The 20,141-nt window shown below is 40.2% G+C and overlaps 1 protein-coding gene across 1 annotated transcript in view; it reads left to right on the top strand.

The window, feature by feature from the left end:
• ALPK3 (alpha kinase 3) overlaps positions 1-20,141 on the top strand; it is a 185,019-nt gene that overhangs the window by 48,506 nt on the left and 116,372 nt on the right. Inside the window, exons 2-3 of the mRNA XM_089655336.1 lie at positions 1,565-1,820; positions 16,532-16,653. Coding sequence (XP_089511462.1) covers positions 1,648-1,820; positions 16,532-16,653 — 295 coding nt within the window. The 5' untranslated portion in view covers positions 1,565-1,647. The remainder of the gene's footprint in view (positions 1-1,564; positions 1,821-16,531; positions 16,654-20,141) is intronic.

The raw sequence follows: 20,141 nt of genomic DNA, 5'->3' as shown, positions 1-20,141 counted from the left end.
TTTTTATCCAGTGGTTTTTTTTAGCATATAAAAACACTAGTGTGCAAGGAGCAAAATGTTGCTTTATTTATCAACAAAGCTGTGCCATCACCATGTTAGTGCTGATGTGGCATTCACATGGCTTGGTTCAGTTTCTTTGTTCTTCAGTATCTAACATCATGTTATAAGGAGAATAAAAATAGGTCCAAGATAGATTAAAGTGGAACTGCACTGCATCTGAGCACCACAAATCAAAAACGCTATTTAATTCATTTTTAATATTCAAAGCAAACTCATCCACCCATCCATGTCTCCATGCTTTATTTTGCTGAGAAACCACTTTGAAAACCACCCCCTAGCATCTACAGCAGTGGCCATCTTAAGTTAGGGCAGATGATTCATGTAGAATTTACTTCCTGGAAACCATCTGCTCTTAGCTTAGGCATGCTGAAAAAACACCTCCTCCCCTCCTGAAGACTCCTGGGATGTATGACATCATTTGCCTAGGCCTGGAAACCAGAAAGTAACTTAAAAAAACTGTAAAAAAATTTTTAAGACACGTGAATCTAATATACTTTCCTAGCAATTTACTAATGCTAGCAACATACAGATTAAAAATAGTTAGTGTTGACTGAGAGCATGATCAGGGGCGGACTGACCATTTGGAAACTCGGGCACTGCCCGAGGGCCCGGGGTCAGTAGGGGGCCCCATGAGATGCCCCTGGTACCTTTTTCATAGGCTTTTTTGAGTTTGTCCAAGGACACAGGGGCCCCATGATCCCCTATTGCCCGGGGGCCCCATGAGTTTTCAGTCCGCCCCTGAGCATGATGTTTCACTTTGAATGAACTTTACTAACCAATAGCCATATAAAGAAAATGTATATTATATAGGGTGTTCTTGTTAGAGCCCAACCTCTGTAGCTGTAGGATAAAGGTGCCAGATGGATTTCAGGGATGGGTGGATGGATGGATGGGAGCAGTAACACTTAGGCAGCTCTTCTTAGAGTGGAAGCAAGGCTCTAATGCAGTAAACATGAAAAAAACTTTTGATACACAGACACATCCTAGTTCATACTTTCTAATCCTATAGACTGAGCTGCTGCTGGACGGCTGGATGTCTCACCTGGATCTTAACACACCACACAATGAGTCTTTTTAACTATTTATCTTGTAAGTGCAATTTATCTATTGTTCACTAATAAATTGTCTATACTACACTTAGAGGTGCCTTCCTCTCTTTTTCATATTAGCCATATAAAGACAATTGCACTCTTCAAAAACACAAAACAACCTTTATTTAGCCATCTCATTTGACGCTAATACATTTTGCCAACAATTTGCTAAACTGTGGGCAAAATCTCTCAGTTTCATGCATTCCTAGTAATGGACCCAGAAAGGAACCATCCTTGGTCCATACTGACATAAACTAAAAGTAGAGTGGATATACTGTAACTGGGTATTAATACCTACTGCAGTGTGTGGTAAGTGTATGATTGAATTAATCCACATCTCTCTATCTCGACATTTGTCTTGTATATTCTCCACATTGCAGATATCTCACAGCAGTTGCCTTTCTGTCCCCTAGGTTCCAGTCTCCACAGAAAGTCTTGCAGCACTTTTGTGGAAGTCGCAGGCGGCTGAAAGAAGTGGCACAAGACAAAACTATCCATGATGGGCACACGGAGACCTATGACTCGCACGCCTTCTGGGAATGGGAGGTATTATGACTCCCACGGAAGTAGCAATGGAAGCACAAGTGAAAGTGAAGACAGTAATGGCTCAGTGTATAGTCCTCGAGCAGATAGCAGAAGTTATCTGTTGAATGTGAGACCTGAGAACAGGTGAGATCAGAAAAGTAGGGTACATATTGGCTATTTGCAACCCTCTGGAGCTTAGTAGCATCGAGCAAACCTTCAGTGGTCTGAAACATTAAATTGAAAAGTACAGTTAACATAGCATGGGCAAACAATGCTGTTGAAATTAAAATGCTTGAATATGTTTTTTTAATAGCAGATAAAATGGTATAAACTCTTGCACATATTTTCTAGCATGTATACCCTGTTTCTTCTACTTCTTTAACAGAACTTGACTGTATAATGTATCTTCTTGATTTGTGACAAGAATAATATGTTTAGTGGATAGCAGGTATAAAACATTTTAGCATTTTGGTCATAACTAGTTGAACATAAATGTGATCTTTATTACTGGGTGGCCAATGGTGCAATAGTCCATGTTTGGTATTTAGGAACAATATTACACAGTAGAATGCTTCTCCAACATGTCCATATCTGTTAGCTGGTGATTAGCCAAGGTTTTAGTTTCATTAATTTTGTCTCTACACATTAACCTAAACATACTCAGTCAATTACACATGCACAAAGATAATGTAAAATATTTCAAAATTTGTATTTTTTCCTGACTTTTAAGACAATGATAACCCCAGCTTGCCTCTTGTCAGCACAGTCCAACGTTTACATTACATGTACACAGGCATGAGACTGATTAGCTATTAAGTAATTATCATGTGCTACTTACATATTTCATATGTTACACAACACTCAGATGCTGTCCTTGGGCCAGTTTGCTGCCAGTTCTCAGTTACTATAATTATATGCCGGCTGGGGGTTATGTTGAGTGCATTGATAGCTAGTCTACAAGTATCCATTGACTAGCACCTGGGAACAACTGGTTCTAGTCTAGAGGATGCAGGACAGCTCTGTACAAGACATGGGTTGTCAATGTGTGCTGTAGGTGGTGACAAATTTGCATGTAACAAATGATCCCCTAGTAATGTAAGATGAAATTGATTATGTTACAGTCAACTTTATTAAAACAACTCCAGTTTAACTAGAAACAGTGCAAGTATTTGCTGCTGCTCTGTATATGATGAGATAGTTCTTTCAAGTTGCTTAAAACATTCAGCAAAATGTAGCTCCTACCCCCAAAGGGGCCACTGAATATGACCCAGGTCTACCTTTCCAGCACAGAGGCTACCAGTCCCACAATAACAGATCCATGCACACCAATAATATGGGTTCAGTCTAGGGGATGTCTCTTTATAATTTATTGCTGGAGAACTATTAGTGGGGTTTAGGGTCACAGGATACTCCAAAATGATAATAGCAATCAATGGGAGGACAGACATCTTAGTAGAAAATCCTTACTGGAGCAGCACACACTGCAGTCCCAAATCAGGTCTCACAATGTTCCAGGAGCTGTCTGTTACCTAGCATCCACAGGTAGATCTCCCAGTGAGGGAGATAAAAGATCCTTCTCCAGACCAGGACTTCAAGAGAGTACCCCCCAGCAAAAGACCACTAGTAATCTCCTCCAGGCCCTCACCCCAGCTCTTTCCAAGGCCCAGACTGCAATCTCTTGTCTCAGTAGCCTAAACCAGGGGCAGCAGCCCCAGTAAAACTGGAACCTTCCCTGGAGAAGGAAAGGACACTCTGGAAAGAACTCCCAAACATGTATCACCTAACAAGCCAACTTCTGGATGCCTCTGTCCAGGTATTGGCTGCAGCATGATAAATATTCATGCTGGTCATTTGACTCCCCTTGTCTTATATTCTGGAAGCTGCTTCCAGAAGCAGGTGGAAGAAATCAAACACCCAGCCTGGAAACCCTGAACAGACAAAAACAATTGCTGCTCCACTGACTGCAGTAAAGCCAAAAACTACATTTAACCTTGCAGCCTAACCAGTAGAGGGTGGTACAATAAATAAAAACAAACATTGCACCCAAGCATCCTTTTAGATATGCAAAGTCAAAGCAAAGATAAAAATCCTAGTGAAAACAAATTAACGCCTAGTACGCATGACCAGAAAATTGTATGAAAAATAACACTTTTGAAGCGTTTGCACTATAATCTGATCCTTAGTACACAGCTTTCATCTGAAATTATTTGAAGGGGCAAGCGTGGAAATTTTTCTTGTACAATACTAAATCGTACAACTTTCGTTTAATCAGTACAGTTTTCATCCGAAAATACAATACAAATACAATGCAATACATTACATCGCTGTCTAATTTTTATTCTGTCGTACAAGAATTTTTGTAACTTTAGTAACCTCTTCATTTTTGATATCAGACTAGCATGTAAAAAAAAAGACAGACGATCATTCATCTGATATTCTCATAGTGTATACAAGGATTAAGGGGATTGTCAGGGATGCTGATATTCTATGTATCAGGCTGCCTTTATTTGACCTAAGCTTTGTGCAGACGTCTGTGAGAGACAGGGAGCCAGTTATATTACAGGATATTAAGAACTTTTAAAGAATTCTGTCCACCAAGTCAGTACCATGGTGCTCTGGTTTAAAAAAATACTTCCTTCGAAAGTTCACATAGACCCTGTTATTAGGTGATTCTAAACCTAAAAATGTATTTTCTTTAAAATAACAAACATATTATACTTACCTGGTCTGTGCAATGGACAGCTAGGCAAATTGTGACAGCTAGCTGGGGGAGACGATCCTCCACTAGCTGTCACAACGGGGGATTGGGGGGGGGTGCAAGGGCCACTCCTACAGTAACATGTTACATACTCCTCTCCCACTTTTGGAGGCTTGCCTTTTTTTGGGGGCGGAGCGGGTACCTGGTTCTTGCTGCCACATCCACTCCGACTGCCTAGGTCAGGGTTTCTCAACCAGGGTTCCTCCAGAGGTTGCCAGGTGTTCCTTGAGCAATGAGCAATTTTTGTCTCTCAGATTAGTTCCCACTGACACCATTGATCATTTTAGCAATCTGCAAGATGGTAATTCTTCCCAATGACCACAAGTGTAAGGAGCATTCTTACCCCTGACTATAACACTAATGTATCATGAATTGTGGATAAAGTTATTTTTAGCAGGGGTTCCCTGAGACCGGAAAGTTTTGTCAAGGGTTCCTCTGCATTGAAAAAGTTGAGAAAGACTGGCCTAGGTGGTCAAAGTGGAAGTTTGCATCCCCCTCCCCCAACCTTCTGGGACATGTCACAGGACCTAGGTGGCTGTTTGACCACTTGTGCATGCGCATTCGGCTATGAAGCTGAAAAAAGTCACAGCCAGCTTCCCTCAGTAAACATCCCGGTGCCAGGGACCCAAAGACTGGTGAAGAACAGGCCCAGGTGTGGACAGCACTGGATCTCTGGACAAGTAAATGTCCTTTTATTAAATATCAGCAGCTAAGGTATTTGTAGATGTTGTCTTTTATTTTGTATTATCAAGACTGAAGAACCTCTTTAACCAAGTCATGACTCCTAATTGTTTGATTCCAAAACTGAACAGACACATTTTTATTGTTTCAGAGAGGCATTATTTGGAAACCACATATTCTGTTAGCACTAGCTGGCAGAATATGTGGTTTCCAAATAATGAGTACTCCTAGGAGTACAAGATTAGAAACAGAAATAGAAAACAGGAAAACCAGAGTACTTCCAAAGTTTTGGGCTTCTTAGTCCTTTAAATGTCTGTAGGTGACCATTGCAGAAATCCTGTTATGAACAGACCCTGGAAATTCCTGGATCCAGTTTTCCCTTACTAGAGCACAGCTGTAATGCAAGCAGTTGTGTAACATGCATACAGCTGTATGGCTAACCCCGAATTGAAGAAAGGATCCTCAGTATATCTTTGCTCGTGGCTGAGGCCTGAGACAGTCACTGAAAGGGTTAGACTTGAGATCTAACATTCATATAAAACATTTTCCACTGACAGATATCAAAGAAAAGGTGCTTATAGATTAACAGAAAAGGAGGTGCCTTGACCCTGCTCAAAGTAGGTGGCTTACCTGGGTAAGTGCTTTTGTTCCTACTGACACATCTCCAATGTGTAAATACATTTGGCCAATAAGATTTTGTATTCCTATGGAACAATCATTTGTGTAGCTGATTGTTCAGTGATCTGACTTAACTTCTGAGTCAGAATTCTCATGTCCATGGTCCGTTTTAGAGTGGCCACACACAGAAATGAAAACGTACATCTAGACAGAAATTAGACAGTGCAAGTGGTAGACAATATATAAACGAATAACCTCTACACACCAGCTCATCAGGTGATTCTGAACTATATTACCCCTGGCCCTCTATTTTAAGGACAGAGATAAGCCTTGTTCATATTTGTACTGCCCAAAAACACATACACTATATGCCTACATACAAAGAAAATGTAAAACATAACTTGTACTGTCTGTGCCTAACAAATAAGGCTGCTGACAATTGGTATAGCTGCCAATTCTTGTAAACATTGTTTTACATAAAAAAAATTGACTGCACAAAAAATGTTTTAACTGAAGTGTATGTAAATCCTAAATGTTTTGTCTAGTTTTGATCTATAATAGGGAATGGTTATGACTCCTCTCATGCTCTTTTTGATGTTTGTGTTGCCATAGGAAAAGTTCCCTTTCCTGCTTCTTAAAGTGGTTGTAAACCCTTACATAAACCCAGTGAAGTGAGTGGCCTCAGGTTACAGATACACAGAGACGACACAAATCCTCCTACATAAGTTGTACCTGTCTATCTGCAGTCTTCTCTTCTCTACATCTGTTCAAAGTGATGAATTTATAAAGCTAGTCTGAGATTTCTGAAAAACGGGGGCATAAATGAAAATCCAACAGGAAGAGTGGGAGCCTCTTGTAATCAACTCTTGTTTTCAAAGGCAATTTTAATGTAGAAACCTTTTTATATATAGATTTGCTATGAAACACTGTAGGATCAAGTGTGCTGTACCTCAAACAAATTTGTTCAAGGCAAAGTGCAGAACTGCAGACAGCTTAATCCTTGGTAGCCTGGTCCAAGATTTTTTTGTTGGCAGACCCTTGAGCTCATAATGTTTTCAGTATTTTACATTTACATAAATTGCATCATTGTCATGCTGTTTATGCATGCCACAGTGACAGGAAGTGCTTATGCATTCTAATGAGGTACTTATCTCATACTACAGTATTTTGCATGTATAATATATAAGCTATCTAACACATGCTTATGGCAAGTTTAACTGTGTCTTTGGTTACTTGAGGTGAAAGATTTAGAAATAGCAAATGTTCTGTCAGGTTTGGCAGCTAACAGAGAAGAGAACAAGTCTGCAACTGGGCCAAATGACCGGGCTAGGTTACACTGCGAGTAAAGTCCAAGTTCTGGAGAAACCCTTAAAGTACACCTGTCATGAGAAATATATGTAGTCTACTACTTCTCCATCTGAAAAAGGTTGATTCGCTGCCTGTGACTGGCTTCAAACCTTCACCGACCTGGAACAAGGTTGCAGCAAATGAAAACTGGAGAGATATTAGAATTACTGGTGTCTGTATAGGTTCTTAATCAGTGATACAACAAATAATGAAGATGTATGTCAACCTGACAATCAGGTCACTAGTATTTTCAGAAGTAGAGTTTAATAATTGTAGTCCTACATATGAAGGGTCTTCTAAATATTCTGCGCTTTTATATTTTTCGTTGGAAACTATGAGGGCGGGAGGAGTAGTAATTGGTCGTGTCTGAGAATGTCATGTGACCTGTCTGTCTGGCAAGCCGGCTGACCTTGCAGTTTAGTATAAGATTTGTCATGTTGTTTTTGAAATTCTTAATAAATAGAGTTAAAAAAAGTGCGGAAACTTTTTGAAGACCCCTTGTATTTATCTCAAGAAAGGTTTCTTTGTTGCCTCTTCTCAATCTTTTCTGGTCCAAGGCTTCCTTCTGCTTTCTCCATGCTCGTGAAAGGGTAATAAAACAACACTTGCTGTTCTATATTCATCTTTCCAGGTGTACAAGAGTGATGAACAACAATAAACATTCAAAATACAGATTAAGCAAAGAAATAGTAGCCAAATAATTAATAAAAATTAAAGTCTGCACAAAACAGAAATCTCAGTTTTGGGTGACATTCCAGGTTTCAGGCTTGTTCAACTTCCTAGGAACTCAGAAAGGAAGTTAACCCAGCTCCAGTCCTTATTGCTGTTGTGTCATCTTGTGGTTGAAGATCCCAGTCCCTCTTGGGCTTTCAATAGGAATATTTTGAGAACTCATTATGGGTTGGATGTCCATGTTGTTTAGCATATAGCCAGAAAGATACTGTATATGGGGTTGATTTACTAAAGGCAAATATCTACTTTCCAAGGGACGTTTTCCCAGACCTTGGTAAATGTGCATGTGAATTATTCGCAAAGAATACCCAAGCACATGCAAGGAAAACAAAAAAAACAATTTTTTTGCTTGCTTTACTTCGTTCAATAACTCTGGGGAAAATTCACTTGCAAACTGCAACTTTTCTTGCAAAGTGAGCAGTCTACTGTATGTTGTAATAATAAATCAACCTCATTCATACAACAAAGCGAAGTGCCAAGGTCTCTTAGAGATATTTCTCCTCTAAGATCATTCAGCTTATCCTTTCATGCATTTACAATTATAAAATTGGATGACAGCCCAAAGAAAGTTAATACCATTTTTTCTATATCAAGTTTATAAAATTCTAATAATTTTGATTGTTTATCATGTCAAAATAGGCACAGTTGGCAGCTTTTTTGCAGTCATCCATGCATGCTATTTTATCCACCCATTACATGATGCTTCTAATAGGCTATGAAAATGTCATTTATGTTCTAGTGTAATTCTGTAATACTCATTTGCAATCAAAATTCAGTAAATGTTTGATGCATAATCATATTGCCCTGTGAATTCATTTACTAATGCTTTTCTGCTTAAATGTTTCCTTGAATTGTGCTATTCTGCTTGCTGCAGCCGGTCCAGTGTCAGTCGCTACGCTCATTACATGCCTGGAAGGTAATGCTTCTGCTCTCCTTACTTATTTGCGCATAAATGTATGTCTTACTATTGGTGAATTGTATTCATTGTCTCTGCTCTTGCACGGTACTGTGAAATATACAAATACTGTATTTCAATACAAATTTTGTATTTAATCTTTATGTTATGTGTCAGCGTAATCTCATTACGTTATTGAACTAATATCCTTTATTCCTTATTATTTTTATTAGAAATGAAACTTTTCTGCAAAACAGTACAGTTAAAGTCTTTGTTGTGTGGCCTCACAAAGTTGTTTTTTTTTATATTTTGACAAAAAAGACCTCCACTTTAAAGGATAAGTTCCCCTTTTGACAAAAAATAATAAATCCACATTTTTTGCAGGTAAAAAAATGTGCGTTTTTTATTTTTTGTTGCAAGAACCTGTAAAGCATTGCACCAGCAATCAGCAGATCTCCTGCAGACCTTTCAGTATATCTGCTTGCCTGTATATCCCATATGGGCAAGCAGATACACTGACAGGAAGAATCAATGAACTACCACAGTGTTGCACAGTGCAATGATAGTTCATTGAGGACTACAAGCTGACATCCGCAAAGGATGTACTTGTAGTTCATTCATTCACAGAAATCTGTGAATGAATGATGCAGCCATGTGGGCTGAGTCCCGCACGGCCGCACTGTTTTTAAAAAGTGACAGCTTGTATGGGGAACTACTCCCCGTACTGCTGTCACAGAAAGGGGGGGAATCGGGCAGCAGCTGCAGCATTGGGAACATGTTATATGTTCCACTCCAAAAATGGGTGGAACAGGTAACATGTTCCCAAAGGTGAACTTATCCTTTAAAGCAAACCTGAGATGTAATATGAACCTAGTGTTTACATTGTTAAATACAGCTTTACAGCACTGCCATCTTGTTTCACATGTAATAGTTCCTTTTACATAAAGCTGGATGATTGCTTGGCACTTAAAACAAATGTAGACCTGTAAACATAAGATTGCTAGTTTTGAATTTTGTATATCCTTTACTTAAGCCAGCCAGACATGGATTGAATTTCCTTAAGTTCAGCAGGGACTGGCCGCATTTTGGTCCATGTATGGGCAGGCTGGTTGTACAGAAAGTCAATTGACTTGTATACAACCAGCCTGTCAGATTTTCCCCGCTTGATCACTGCCCCAGACTATGACTGTCAGCACTGATCAGTGTATTCTGATGACAGGGAATTTCCCCACGGTCAGAATACATTGAGTGTGTGAAGTGTGGTTTTTTTTTGGTTTTGTTTGTACGTTCAACCTGCTGGATGAATAAAAAGACTAATCCATGGACTGCCTTAGACTCAATCTCTGAAACGCAGGATCACTAGTGCTTTCCACACTTTAGGCTCCTTGGGCATGCTACAAGGTAACTGATTGGCTTCTTGCAGTTAAAGCGTATGTAAACTCAAAAATATTAATAATATTAATATTTGTAAGATTAGCTGTCCTTAGGTGTGGTGGCTGCATTAGTTTTCTTTTTATAGAGGTTTTTTTTTACATTTATTTTCACCTGGTTATTTAAGCTAGGATGCCAACCTTCCATCTTTCCTCTGTAATAATTGAAACAAAATAGGACTTCTGAACTCCGCTCCTCTCCTATTTTCCATAAAATAAAGGGATACGGTTCTGTAGTCCTCAGAGAACAATGTAATTGCTAATGGTCAGCACAGACAGGGAGCACAGAAAGTTACCAACTCAGTAGCAAGATCAGCATGTATTTTGAGCTCATCCAAAAAATAAAACAAAAAGCTTTCGATTGTATATTTAACAGATAAAAGGGACTAAATAAAAGAAGTTCATAGTTAAGGTTGACGTAGATTTTAAGGGGTGCTGAAATGAGCACAAGTATACCAGTCATTTACCAGATTCATTCCCATCTGATATGCTTCTCAGGGTTCTAATTGTTCCATTGCTAATAGCATTGGTGTTTTTTTCTTGAGTCTTTTGTTTAAAGAAACAAAAATACTATCCCTGGTTCCTAAAGTATCCCATACTGGTCTGATACCACACCGTATGGCCTTCAGCAGAAGGTAGATAGCTTTGATAAGTGAAATAAGCATTTATGTAATTACAGCACTGTTTCATTTGGGATTCCATTCCATATGACTGATATTTTCAGTGTGTACCCTTTAGAGAGGAGAGCTATATTTTGGCTAAAAAAATTTAAACAAAAGGTTGCTTGTCTGATGTGAGCCTCAAGCATGATGGACTGGAATGATCACTTGTGTCTTGCTGACAAGATCTTGTGACTGCCTCCCACCCCAGCTGAGATTGTGTCTCTTTACTGGACTTTTATTAATTTTATCTTCCAAAAGAAAAATATTCCACTCTTCACAATCACACCTTATTCATGTCATCAGTTTCCGGCAGCACCTATACTTGTGAGCAACTATTTCCAAGGATGGAGAACACGAAGGGCAAAATTAGAACGAAAATATCTGATGAGCACCTTGAGAATTCATTGAGAGTTGCTACTATAGCCATTGGACCAGATATTGATGTGTTAGTTTATCAAAAACAGTGTCAAATAATAGTTTTATGTTGCCCTCTTTTACAATAAAAAATATTACAAAAAAATAAAGTTTTATTACTCATATAGGTACATTATCTACATCAGTGATTGTTAACTTGTGATTTGCCTGACTTTTTCTGCTTATCAGCTATCCTTATTGTTAGTGTATTTTATGTATGGCCCAAGGCAATTCCTCTTCCTCCAGTGTGTCCCAGGAAGGTCCAAACGTTGTACACCCCTGGAGTAAAAAGATATGTTTGGGTAGCTGAGGCATGTGACTCACTACTATTCCTCCCTTGTAACAGTGCTGGTTCTTGATGGCTGGCTACTAAGACACCCAATGCTGTCATATGGTGGGGAGAGAGTCCATAACGTGTGTAAGCTTTGAGTCATAACTTGGAGCTTACATAGGGTCTGGCTTCCGTCCCCTACACTCCACCGAAACCGCCCTACTCAAAATCACTAATGACCTGCTAACCGCCAAAGCTAATGGCCACTACTCAGTCCTCTTACTCCTCGACCTTTCTGCGGCCTTTGACACAGTTGACTACCCCCTCCTCCTTAATAAACTACACTCTCTCGGCATCAGAGATTCTGCTCTCTCCTGGCTCTCCTCCTATCTATCCCAAAGCTCCTTCAGCGTTACCTATAACGCTGCCACCTCCCCCCTCTCTCCCCCTCTCTGTTGGGGTCCCCCAAGGCTCTGTCCTCGGGCCCCTTCTCTTTTCTATTTAAAGTGTCTTGCGAGCCAGAAAACAAAAAAAGGTCTCCCTAATATACAACATAAAATATATGTCCTCTATATAGTCGGATCGCAAACATCTAACACATAACTACCAATGTGAAAAAAATGTGAATAAAATCCTATAATGTTGCGCTCCCAAAACACTCCAATTTATATATGGAATCACTTTATCTATGTCCTAAGAACCATATACAGAAAAAATAAAAAATATATATATAGTAGATCAAATGACATGAAAAATATACAGAATTGATATTAAAAGATACCTCCGTGATTATACTAAAATAATACCTGTGATTAAAGAATGAATATAACTTCACTTATAAAAAATTATTCAAATGTTCAATGTGCATAAATAAATTAATAAATGCATATGTGAAAACAGTGTCCCATATAATAAAAGTGACTTTGTGCTGTTAATTAATCTTCAATCCATATTGCATGTGAATCCGTGACTGATTGTGAATCCTCCCATTAGTGCAGATGTACGCTCACCTCCTTCTCTGCCTATAATTAGGCTATATGCGCTTTTGGTTCTCCTCCTATGGAACCTACTTGACTAGGACTCCCTCCTTTGGAACAATGGATATCCGCCGCTATTAGCATATGCTCTGGGATTGATCCCGTCTCCAGAGGATACAACTCCTCTATACCCTCATCTCCATACGGCTCTCCACATAGGAAAAAGATCTCAACATGGTGTTTTATCCTTTATAAAGATTGGCTTTATTGACTCCAAGTATAACACTCACATGTGTTGTATTCAAAATCTGTATCACAGTATGAACCGAGTCCTCCGCTGACTGTCAGAGGCATGCACCCGTGGTCCGGCAAACGAACTGACTCCCTCCGAGTCACGTTACAGTCCCACCCCTACGCGTTACGCCACTGGTCACGTGGCTTCATCAGGGGGATTTGATAGGTCCGTCACTCTCCCATTGCCGGCTTAATTTATTAGTGGTCAAGCAGAGCAGTAGGGATATGGACAATGAGTGTATGTAGATGGGAAGCTTGGCAGTTAAGTAAACTTGTTGCATGGACAAAACACATGTTTACATTAGGCTATTAAATTATAGGAAACTTCTTGTTCTGCTCAATACCAAAACAGCAGTATACTACAGACCCCGTTGTTGTGCTAGGTTATACATTATGCGGCTGATTAAAAACATAAATAATTTTAATTCTAGTCCATGTTCACTTCAAATATCTAAACAGGTTTGGGAATAGATTTCAGTACCAATCAGTCATTTTGTGTGGCCTAACATGCTTCAATTTTATTGATATATGTTCAAATCTGCAAACAATCAAATAGCCATACCTTCCCTTTTGATCTATTTAGACTCTATTTATATAAATTCAATCAAACTCAGTCAATTGTTCAGGGCAGCAAGTTATTGATTGTTTTGCATTGATCAGCATCACCAAGATACTTTGTATGTGTGTAATGCCCTCTAGTTTAGCCAGAGAGTGTTTGTTGTTTTATTTTTTTAGGCAGAGGCCGAGTAGCAGCCTGGGAGTGAGGTAGAGAGGTTACCTTGGAACAGGCTAGAGAGGTTCTGAAGGTCAGAGGTTCGGGAGCCCTCCCACCTCTCCAGAAACCTGAGAGCTTTCTGGAGGAGGGATGAAGGAGGGGAGGAAGCTTGGATCTGCATACTTGAGGAACCTTGTCCAATCCCCTGGCAGGAGCTGGGCATGGAGACCAAGGCAACCCTTAAATGTTACAAAGTCTGTGCAGCAGAGTCAATGTTGGGTGGAAGACGAAGTGAGAGGCTAGAGTGTAGAGCCTGGGAGGGGGCCCAGGGAAGGGGCCAACCTACAGGCAGGTGCTGGAGAAGAGGATCTCCACTGTGCCACCATCTTCAAGGGAGGACATCCTGAGCAGCAGGAGAGGAGCCAGCCCAGCGAAAGGTCTGAAGGCAGCTACCAGCCCATTGAGCTATCAGGAAAGGACAGTATAAGTACTCTTACACTCCCTGGACCAGTCAGGTGGAAAACCAAACTAGCTTCTCATCTGAGGTTGCTGTGCTAAATTGGTAGTTTCCGGGCCCCCTTGCCAAGGAAATACCCTCAGTGCAGCTGAGTGAGGAGGAGGATTCATCAGGGGTCTGAGGTGGTACAGCAGAGAGTTGGAATGCTTTTAAAGAAGATACTTTTTTTTTCCACATCTATACATAGTTGCTAAGGATTTTGTCCTCGAGTTTGCAGTTTACTTGGGCATCCCATACACCCATCAACCCCATCTAAGTTATTAACCCCTTTAATAAAATTACAAAACCAAGCTCAAGGACTGTTTACTGAGTTCAAAGTGTGGACGAAAAAGCATGTTGCCTGGTTGTGCAGGGCTTTAGAGGTACCCAAAACTCAGTGACTCCTATGCTACATGTGAATACAATAATTTTTTGATTGATCAAATTACGAGATTACATGGTTGAAACACAGATGCAATCGACAACTTACAAGTTACGATCGTATATCTATTGATTGAAATCCACTTTCTTGTTTGTGACACATTGATCAAATGGGTTATCAACTATAGATCGATTATTCCTATTGGCAGAGCTTGATTGGAAAAGCAATCAATCATTTTTGAAGCATGTATGTCCACCATAAATCCCCACACCCAGTGAAAGCAATGGGAGTCGGATTTACACTGGAAGAAACCCACCCTTGTCATTGCCAGCAGCTGAAACTTTAACTCAGGCAGTTTGAAGGCATGCTGCTGGCACTGAAAGACTGTCAAGACATAATTAAATATATTGCACTGACAACTATTTAATACCCAGGGCACTGAAATTTCCTAGCTAAAAAAGGTTGAGGGGTTTACTAGAGTAAGTTTGTTTTTTATGCTTCTTAAGTTTTTATTGTTTTGACTATATATTCACGGTGCATTCTATTTTAAAATACAGGACAAACAAATGTCAGATGCCATTACTTGTTTTTAAAAGTGCAGGTTCCAGGACTGTCATCTTCCTCTATCTAGTCAGGCACTGAGCTGGAAAAAGCTGCATCCAGTAAAGTCCAAAAAACTGTCCTGCATAATTTTTCCAGGTCAGTGACTTAGTAAGTAGTGAAAACAAGGTTCAAGATACGCTAGAGCCTGCACCTTATAAAACAAACCAACAATGTCAGCTCCCACTTATTTATGCCTAAGGGTTCTCTTTGAAGGAAAAGTACATACAGTATCTATGCAGTTTTATGTTCAGTGCAGTTTCTTGGACACAAAGCAGCTGCATCATGTCTCACAGATTAAATATTCAGGGTTAGGGTCAGATTAAGAATTAGGATACATTCTAATGTACGGGAGAGTTTAAGAGTTTGCCCCGGTTTCACACATATGTGGTCGTGCAGGCCGCGTTTTGCGCAGACACGAGAGCCCATTCATATAAATGGACTCCCGTGCCCCGTCACACGCAGGGAACAATTCCCTGCACTTCTTCCAAAAACGCAGCCCGCACGGGAACCTCGGTTCCCAGTACGGTTGTGTTTTCCAGTGCGGGCGGTGTGCCATTTCTCTGTGCGGGTGGTGCGGCTGCTGGGATTTTCATGTGGATCCACAGCGGCAGCACCCACACAGATGTGAACCTAGCCTAAGGGCATATTCACAGTAGCCCCATTGGGAAGTGCTGCTCATGCAGTCCTAATGGATAGACAGGGCAACTTGCTTTACGTTTTATTGCTTTATTTCACACCGTCATGCTGCATTAGTGTGCACCGAAAAAGAATGGGACAAGTTGAATTTTTCCAAAGTGCTATAGCGCAATGCCACTTGCTGTCACACATTGGGGGTTATTTGCTAAAACCCCATGGTGCAAAATCTGGTGCAGCTCTGCATAGAAATCAATTTTCGCCCAGGTTTTATTGTCAAAGCCTTATTGAACAAGCTGAAATTAGAAGCTGATTGGCTATGATGCACAGCTGCACCAGATTCTGAGTGCATCAGTTTTAGTAAATCCCCCCCATAGAGTTGAATGAAGTATAAGTTAAACAATATTTAAAGACAGGAAAACAAAGCAAGCTCTGTGAAGCATTTTAACAATGCATCCCAGCACGTGCACAATGCACACCACAGGGCATGAGTTATGTGCACCAAGTGCTTTTTGATTCATTTTAGGGGTTAGGTTATAGCTTTCATCCAGGCAGATTTAAAATAAATACACCAACACAATGAATTTATTAACAGAAAATTATAAAATATATTTTGAATAAAACAAAAAAATAAGAAAACTAAAAACTAATCAAATGCAATGTCATTTTAGCCTCTTGTAAAAAGTGGATCAGTAGAAGACCTCAGCTTATACCCATAGCTGCTATTTAGATAATATTATTAAGTTTATATTCTGCAGTAAAAAAAAATACAGCTAAAATCTTATCAATTGCTAAGGAAAACACCCACACATGTTTTTGTTCTAGCTTTTATAAATTTTGTTGTGTGGTTCTTACATTTTCTTTAGGCTTGTTAGAAAAAATGTTAGTAATTAAAAAAAAAAGCTAATTCTTTGTTGCATACCTAACACCCTACCTCCTTTTGCCAGGACCACATTTTGCAATATTATATCTCAACTGACAGAAGAGACACAGCCATGTTTTGAAACCACGTTGAAAGCCCGGGCTGTGTCAGAGGGTGGTGATGTTAAATTCATTTGCATGGTGACAGGTAAGAATTTAAATTTTAATTTAGCTTTTAACAATTATAAAGTCAAAGTATGATAACTTCTGATGAAAGCCAACATGGTCCAACAGCAAGTTTCTGTTTTTAAAACTTTTTGTTTGCTTAGTAGATCAGAATTCCCTCCCCCTGTAAAAATTTCTGCATATTAGTAGTGGAAAATTGTACCTGCTAGTAAAACAGTTGGATCATATACAGCACTTACCTTACCTCTGTCATCCACCCATGGCATCTAGATGAGGCTGATCATTCTGGATAAACCCTCTGCAAAATGCAATGCACCCTTTGCAGCAAATTTGCAGTAAACAATTGGGGAATTTTAGGTCACATGCATTGCAATACATGTTGAAGCTGGTAAGCTGTGTCAAAGTAATCCCTCTCTGGCCAATCCCTATTCTACTTTGCAAAACGCGAATGATATCACCAAATGTAATGCTAATTTATATCAGCAAAATAATATAAACTGTGTAACACAAATCTCTGATTAAATGATGAAAAATAATTAACAACATCAACTATACACCATGTACAGAATCCCAATAAAATGCAAACAAAATAATAAAATAGTCCAAAGTGAAAGAAATTATGAGTGTACAAAAAAAGAAAGGAAATGTAATGACATCCACACAATGGGAATCTTGAGACCCAGAGTATCCAATGACACTAGTAGCACCTCCACCAGCTAAAGCACAGTTGGAAATGACCCTCTATTTAAAAAGAAGTCAGACAGACTTCAGTACTATGATCTCACAGGAATCCACCCTTAGATAGTCCACAAATGGTTAGATATGACAAAGATCCTTCTCAACTATAGATGATAGTGATATCCTTAATCACCCCTCCATTCTCAAAATTCATATATTAAAGAAGAATAGAAAGACAAACATAGTGTAAAACCAGAAAAAAATATTTTTTAAAGAAAAGTAATGTACTAACATTCAAAAACTGATATAGCTCTTATGAGTAACAAACTTGCTGGGGACAATTCACTAGGCGGCATCTTACCGCATCCAAGTATGCGGCAAGATACCGCATAGAATACCCACAGCATAACCGAAGCACCTTGTCCCCATATTGATGGAGACAAGGACCTCTTCCCCCACAACCCTGGCTGGTGGTTGTGGGGGTCTGTGGGTGGGGGCCTTATCAGAATCTGGAAGCCCCCCTTAACAAGGGGGCCCCCAGTTCCCGGCCTCCCACCCCATGTGAATGAATATGGGGTATATGGCACCGCCGTCACGAACTGAGCCGGATGTTTGGCCCCTTGCAGCCCTCTGGGACACTTCACAGGTCCCAGAGGACTGTGGCCCATACACAAAGCGCAGTGCGCTTCGTGCATGTGCAGTAGGTAACTGTCTGTGAAGCCGCAAGACCAGGGGCGGACTGACCATTTGGAAACTTGGGCCGGATGTTATACATATTTTGTATATTGTTCATTTTAATCTTAAGTTAACTTTGTAAGATTGACTGTAACAGGTGGATGATGTTCCTAGCACGGCAACCACTTTCTCATCTTCAATCAACATTATAAAGATATGCAAATGGCTAGGCCTGGACTGGGACAAAAAATATTCCTCAGCATTTTAGACTGTGTTGCCCACTCTAAAATGGCAGGTGGGGGAGTTAAAAAAGAAGAATAATTGGGTGGATGGGAGGGGGGAAACAGACAAACACACACACCTCTACATAATTACACCCCCCTGCATTATTTAGTGGAAGAAAGAGGAGGAGAGAGAGAGAGACAGACAGTGTCAGATAAGGAGAGAGAGGGACTTTCCATTCTTGGAATATACATTAATACATACACTATACTGTATTGCCAAACATATTGGGACACCCCTCCAAATCATTGGATAAAATCAACCACCTAGGCATGCAGACTGCTTCTACAAACATTTGTGAAAGAATGGGTCACTCTCCAGAGCTCAGTGAATTGAAGCGTGGTACTGTGATAGGTTGCCACCTGTGTAATAAGTCCATCCATGAAATTTTCTTGCTACTAAATATTCCACGGTCAACTGCTAGTGGTATAATAACAAGTCACCAACTGTCTGCTGAGTCAATAGCTAAAGACCTCCAGACTTTGCGTGGCCTTCAGATTAGCATAGCAACAGTGTGTAGAGAGCTTCATGAAATGGGTTTCTATGGCCGAGCAGCTGCATCCAAGCCTTACATCACCAAGTGCAATGCAAAGCTTTGGATGCATTGGTGTAAAGCACGCCACCACTGGACTCTAGAGCAGTGAAGAAGTGTTCTCTGGAGTGACAAATCACGCTTCTCTGTCTGGCAATCCAATGGACGTGTCTGGGTTTGGCAGTTGTCAGGAGAATGGTACTTGCCTGACTGCATTGTGCCAAGTGTAAAGTTTGGTGGAGGGGGGATTATGGTGTAGGGTTGTTTTTCAGGGGTTGGGCTTGGCCCCTTAGTTCCAGTGAAGTGAACTTTTAAGGCGTCAGCATACCAAGACATTTTAGACAATTTCATGCTCCCAACTTTGTGGGAACAGTTTGGGGATGGCCCCTTCCTGTTCCAACATGACTGCACACCAGTGTACAAAGCAAGGTCCGTAAAGACATGGTTGAGCGAGTTTGGGGTGAAGGAACTTGATTGACCTGCATAGAGTCCTGACTTCAACCCGATAGAACACCTTTGGGATGCATTAGAGTGGAGACTGTGAGCCAGGCCTTCTCATTTCGACATCAGTGCCTGATCTCACAAATGCGCTTCTGGAAAAATGGTCAAACATTCCCATAGACACACTCCTATACCTCATGGACAGCCTTCCCAGAACAGTTGAAGCTGGTATAGCTGCAAAGGGTGGGCCAACTCAATATTGAATCCTATGGACTAAGACTGGGATGCCATTAAAGTTCACGTGTATGTAAAGGCAGGCGTCCCAAAATTCTTGTCTATATTGTATATATTGAGAGAAATTTACTAAGACTGGAGCAGCTGTGTATGGCATCTGATCAGCTTCTAGATTTCATTTCCAAGCTTAACTGAACAAGCAGAAGCTAGAAGCTGACTGGTTACTATGCACAGTTGCTCCAGGTTATAAGGTGGGGAATGTATCAAAACTGGAACAACCAAAAATCCAAAGCAGTTGTGCATTGTAACCAATCAGCTTCTAGCTTCAGCTTGCTGAATTAAACTTTGACAATAAAAGATAGAATCTGATTGGTTGTGATAAGTTCCTCCTATAGCATCTGGTGCAGCTATGCATAGTAACCGATCAGCTTCTAGATTCAACTTGTTGAGTTAAGTGTTGTTGATGAATTCTAGAAGTTGATTGGTTGCCATGCACAACTGTTCCTGATTTAGGCTGCTCCAGTTTTGATAGATTCTCCTCTGCCTGCTCCAATTTTAGGAAATTCCCCCATTTTGCTTATCGGCAAACAACATATAACAACAATTGTATGCATTCATTGTAACATTTAGAATGAATTCAGTTGTCACATAACATGGCAAAGTTACAA

This window comes from Staurois parvus, unplaced genomic scaffold (assembly GCF_062004578.1).
Source record: "Staurois parvus isolate SC_StPar_1 unplaced genomic scaffold, SC_StPar_1.0 ptg000832l, whole genome shotgun sequence".
NCBI classification, from domain to species: domain Eukaryota; kingdom Metazoa; phylum Chordata; class Amphibia; order Anura; family Ranidae; genus Staurois; species Staurois parvus.
The sequence above is the reverse complement of the archived record's forward strand: the minus strand, read 5'-3'. Positions and strand labels throughout refer to the sequence as shown.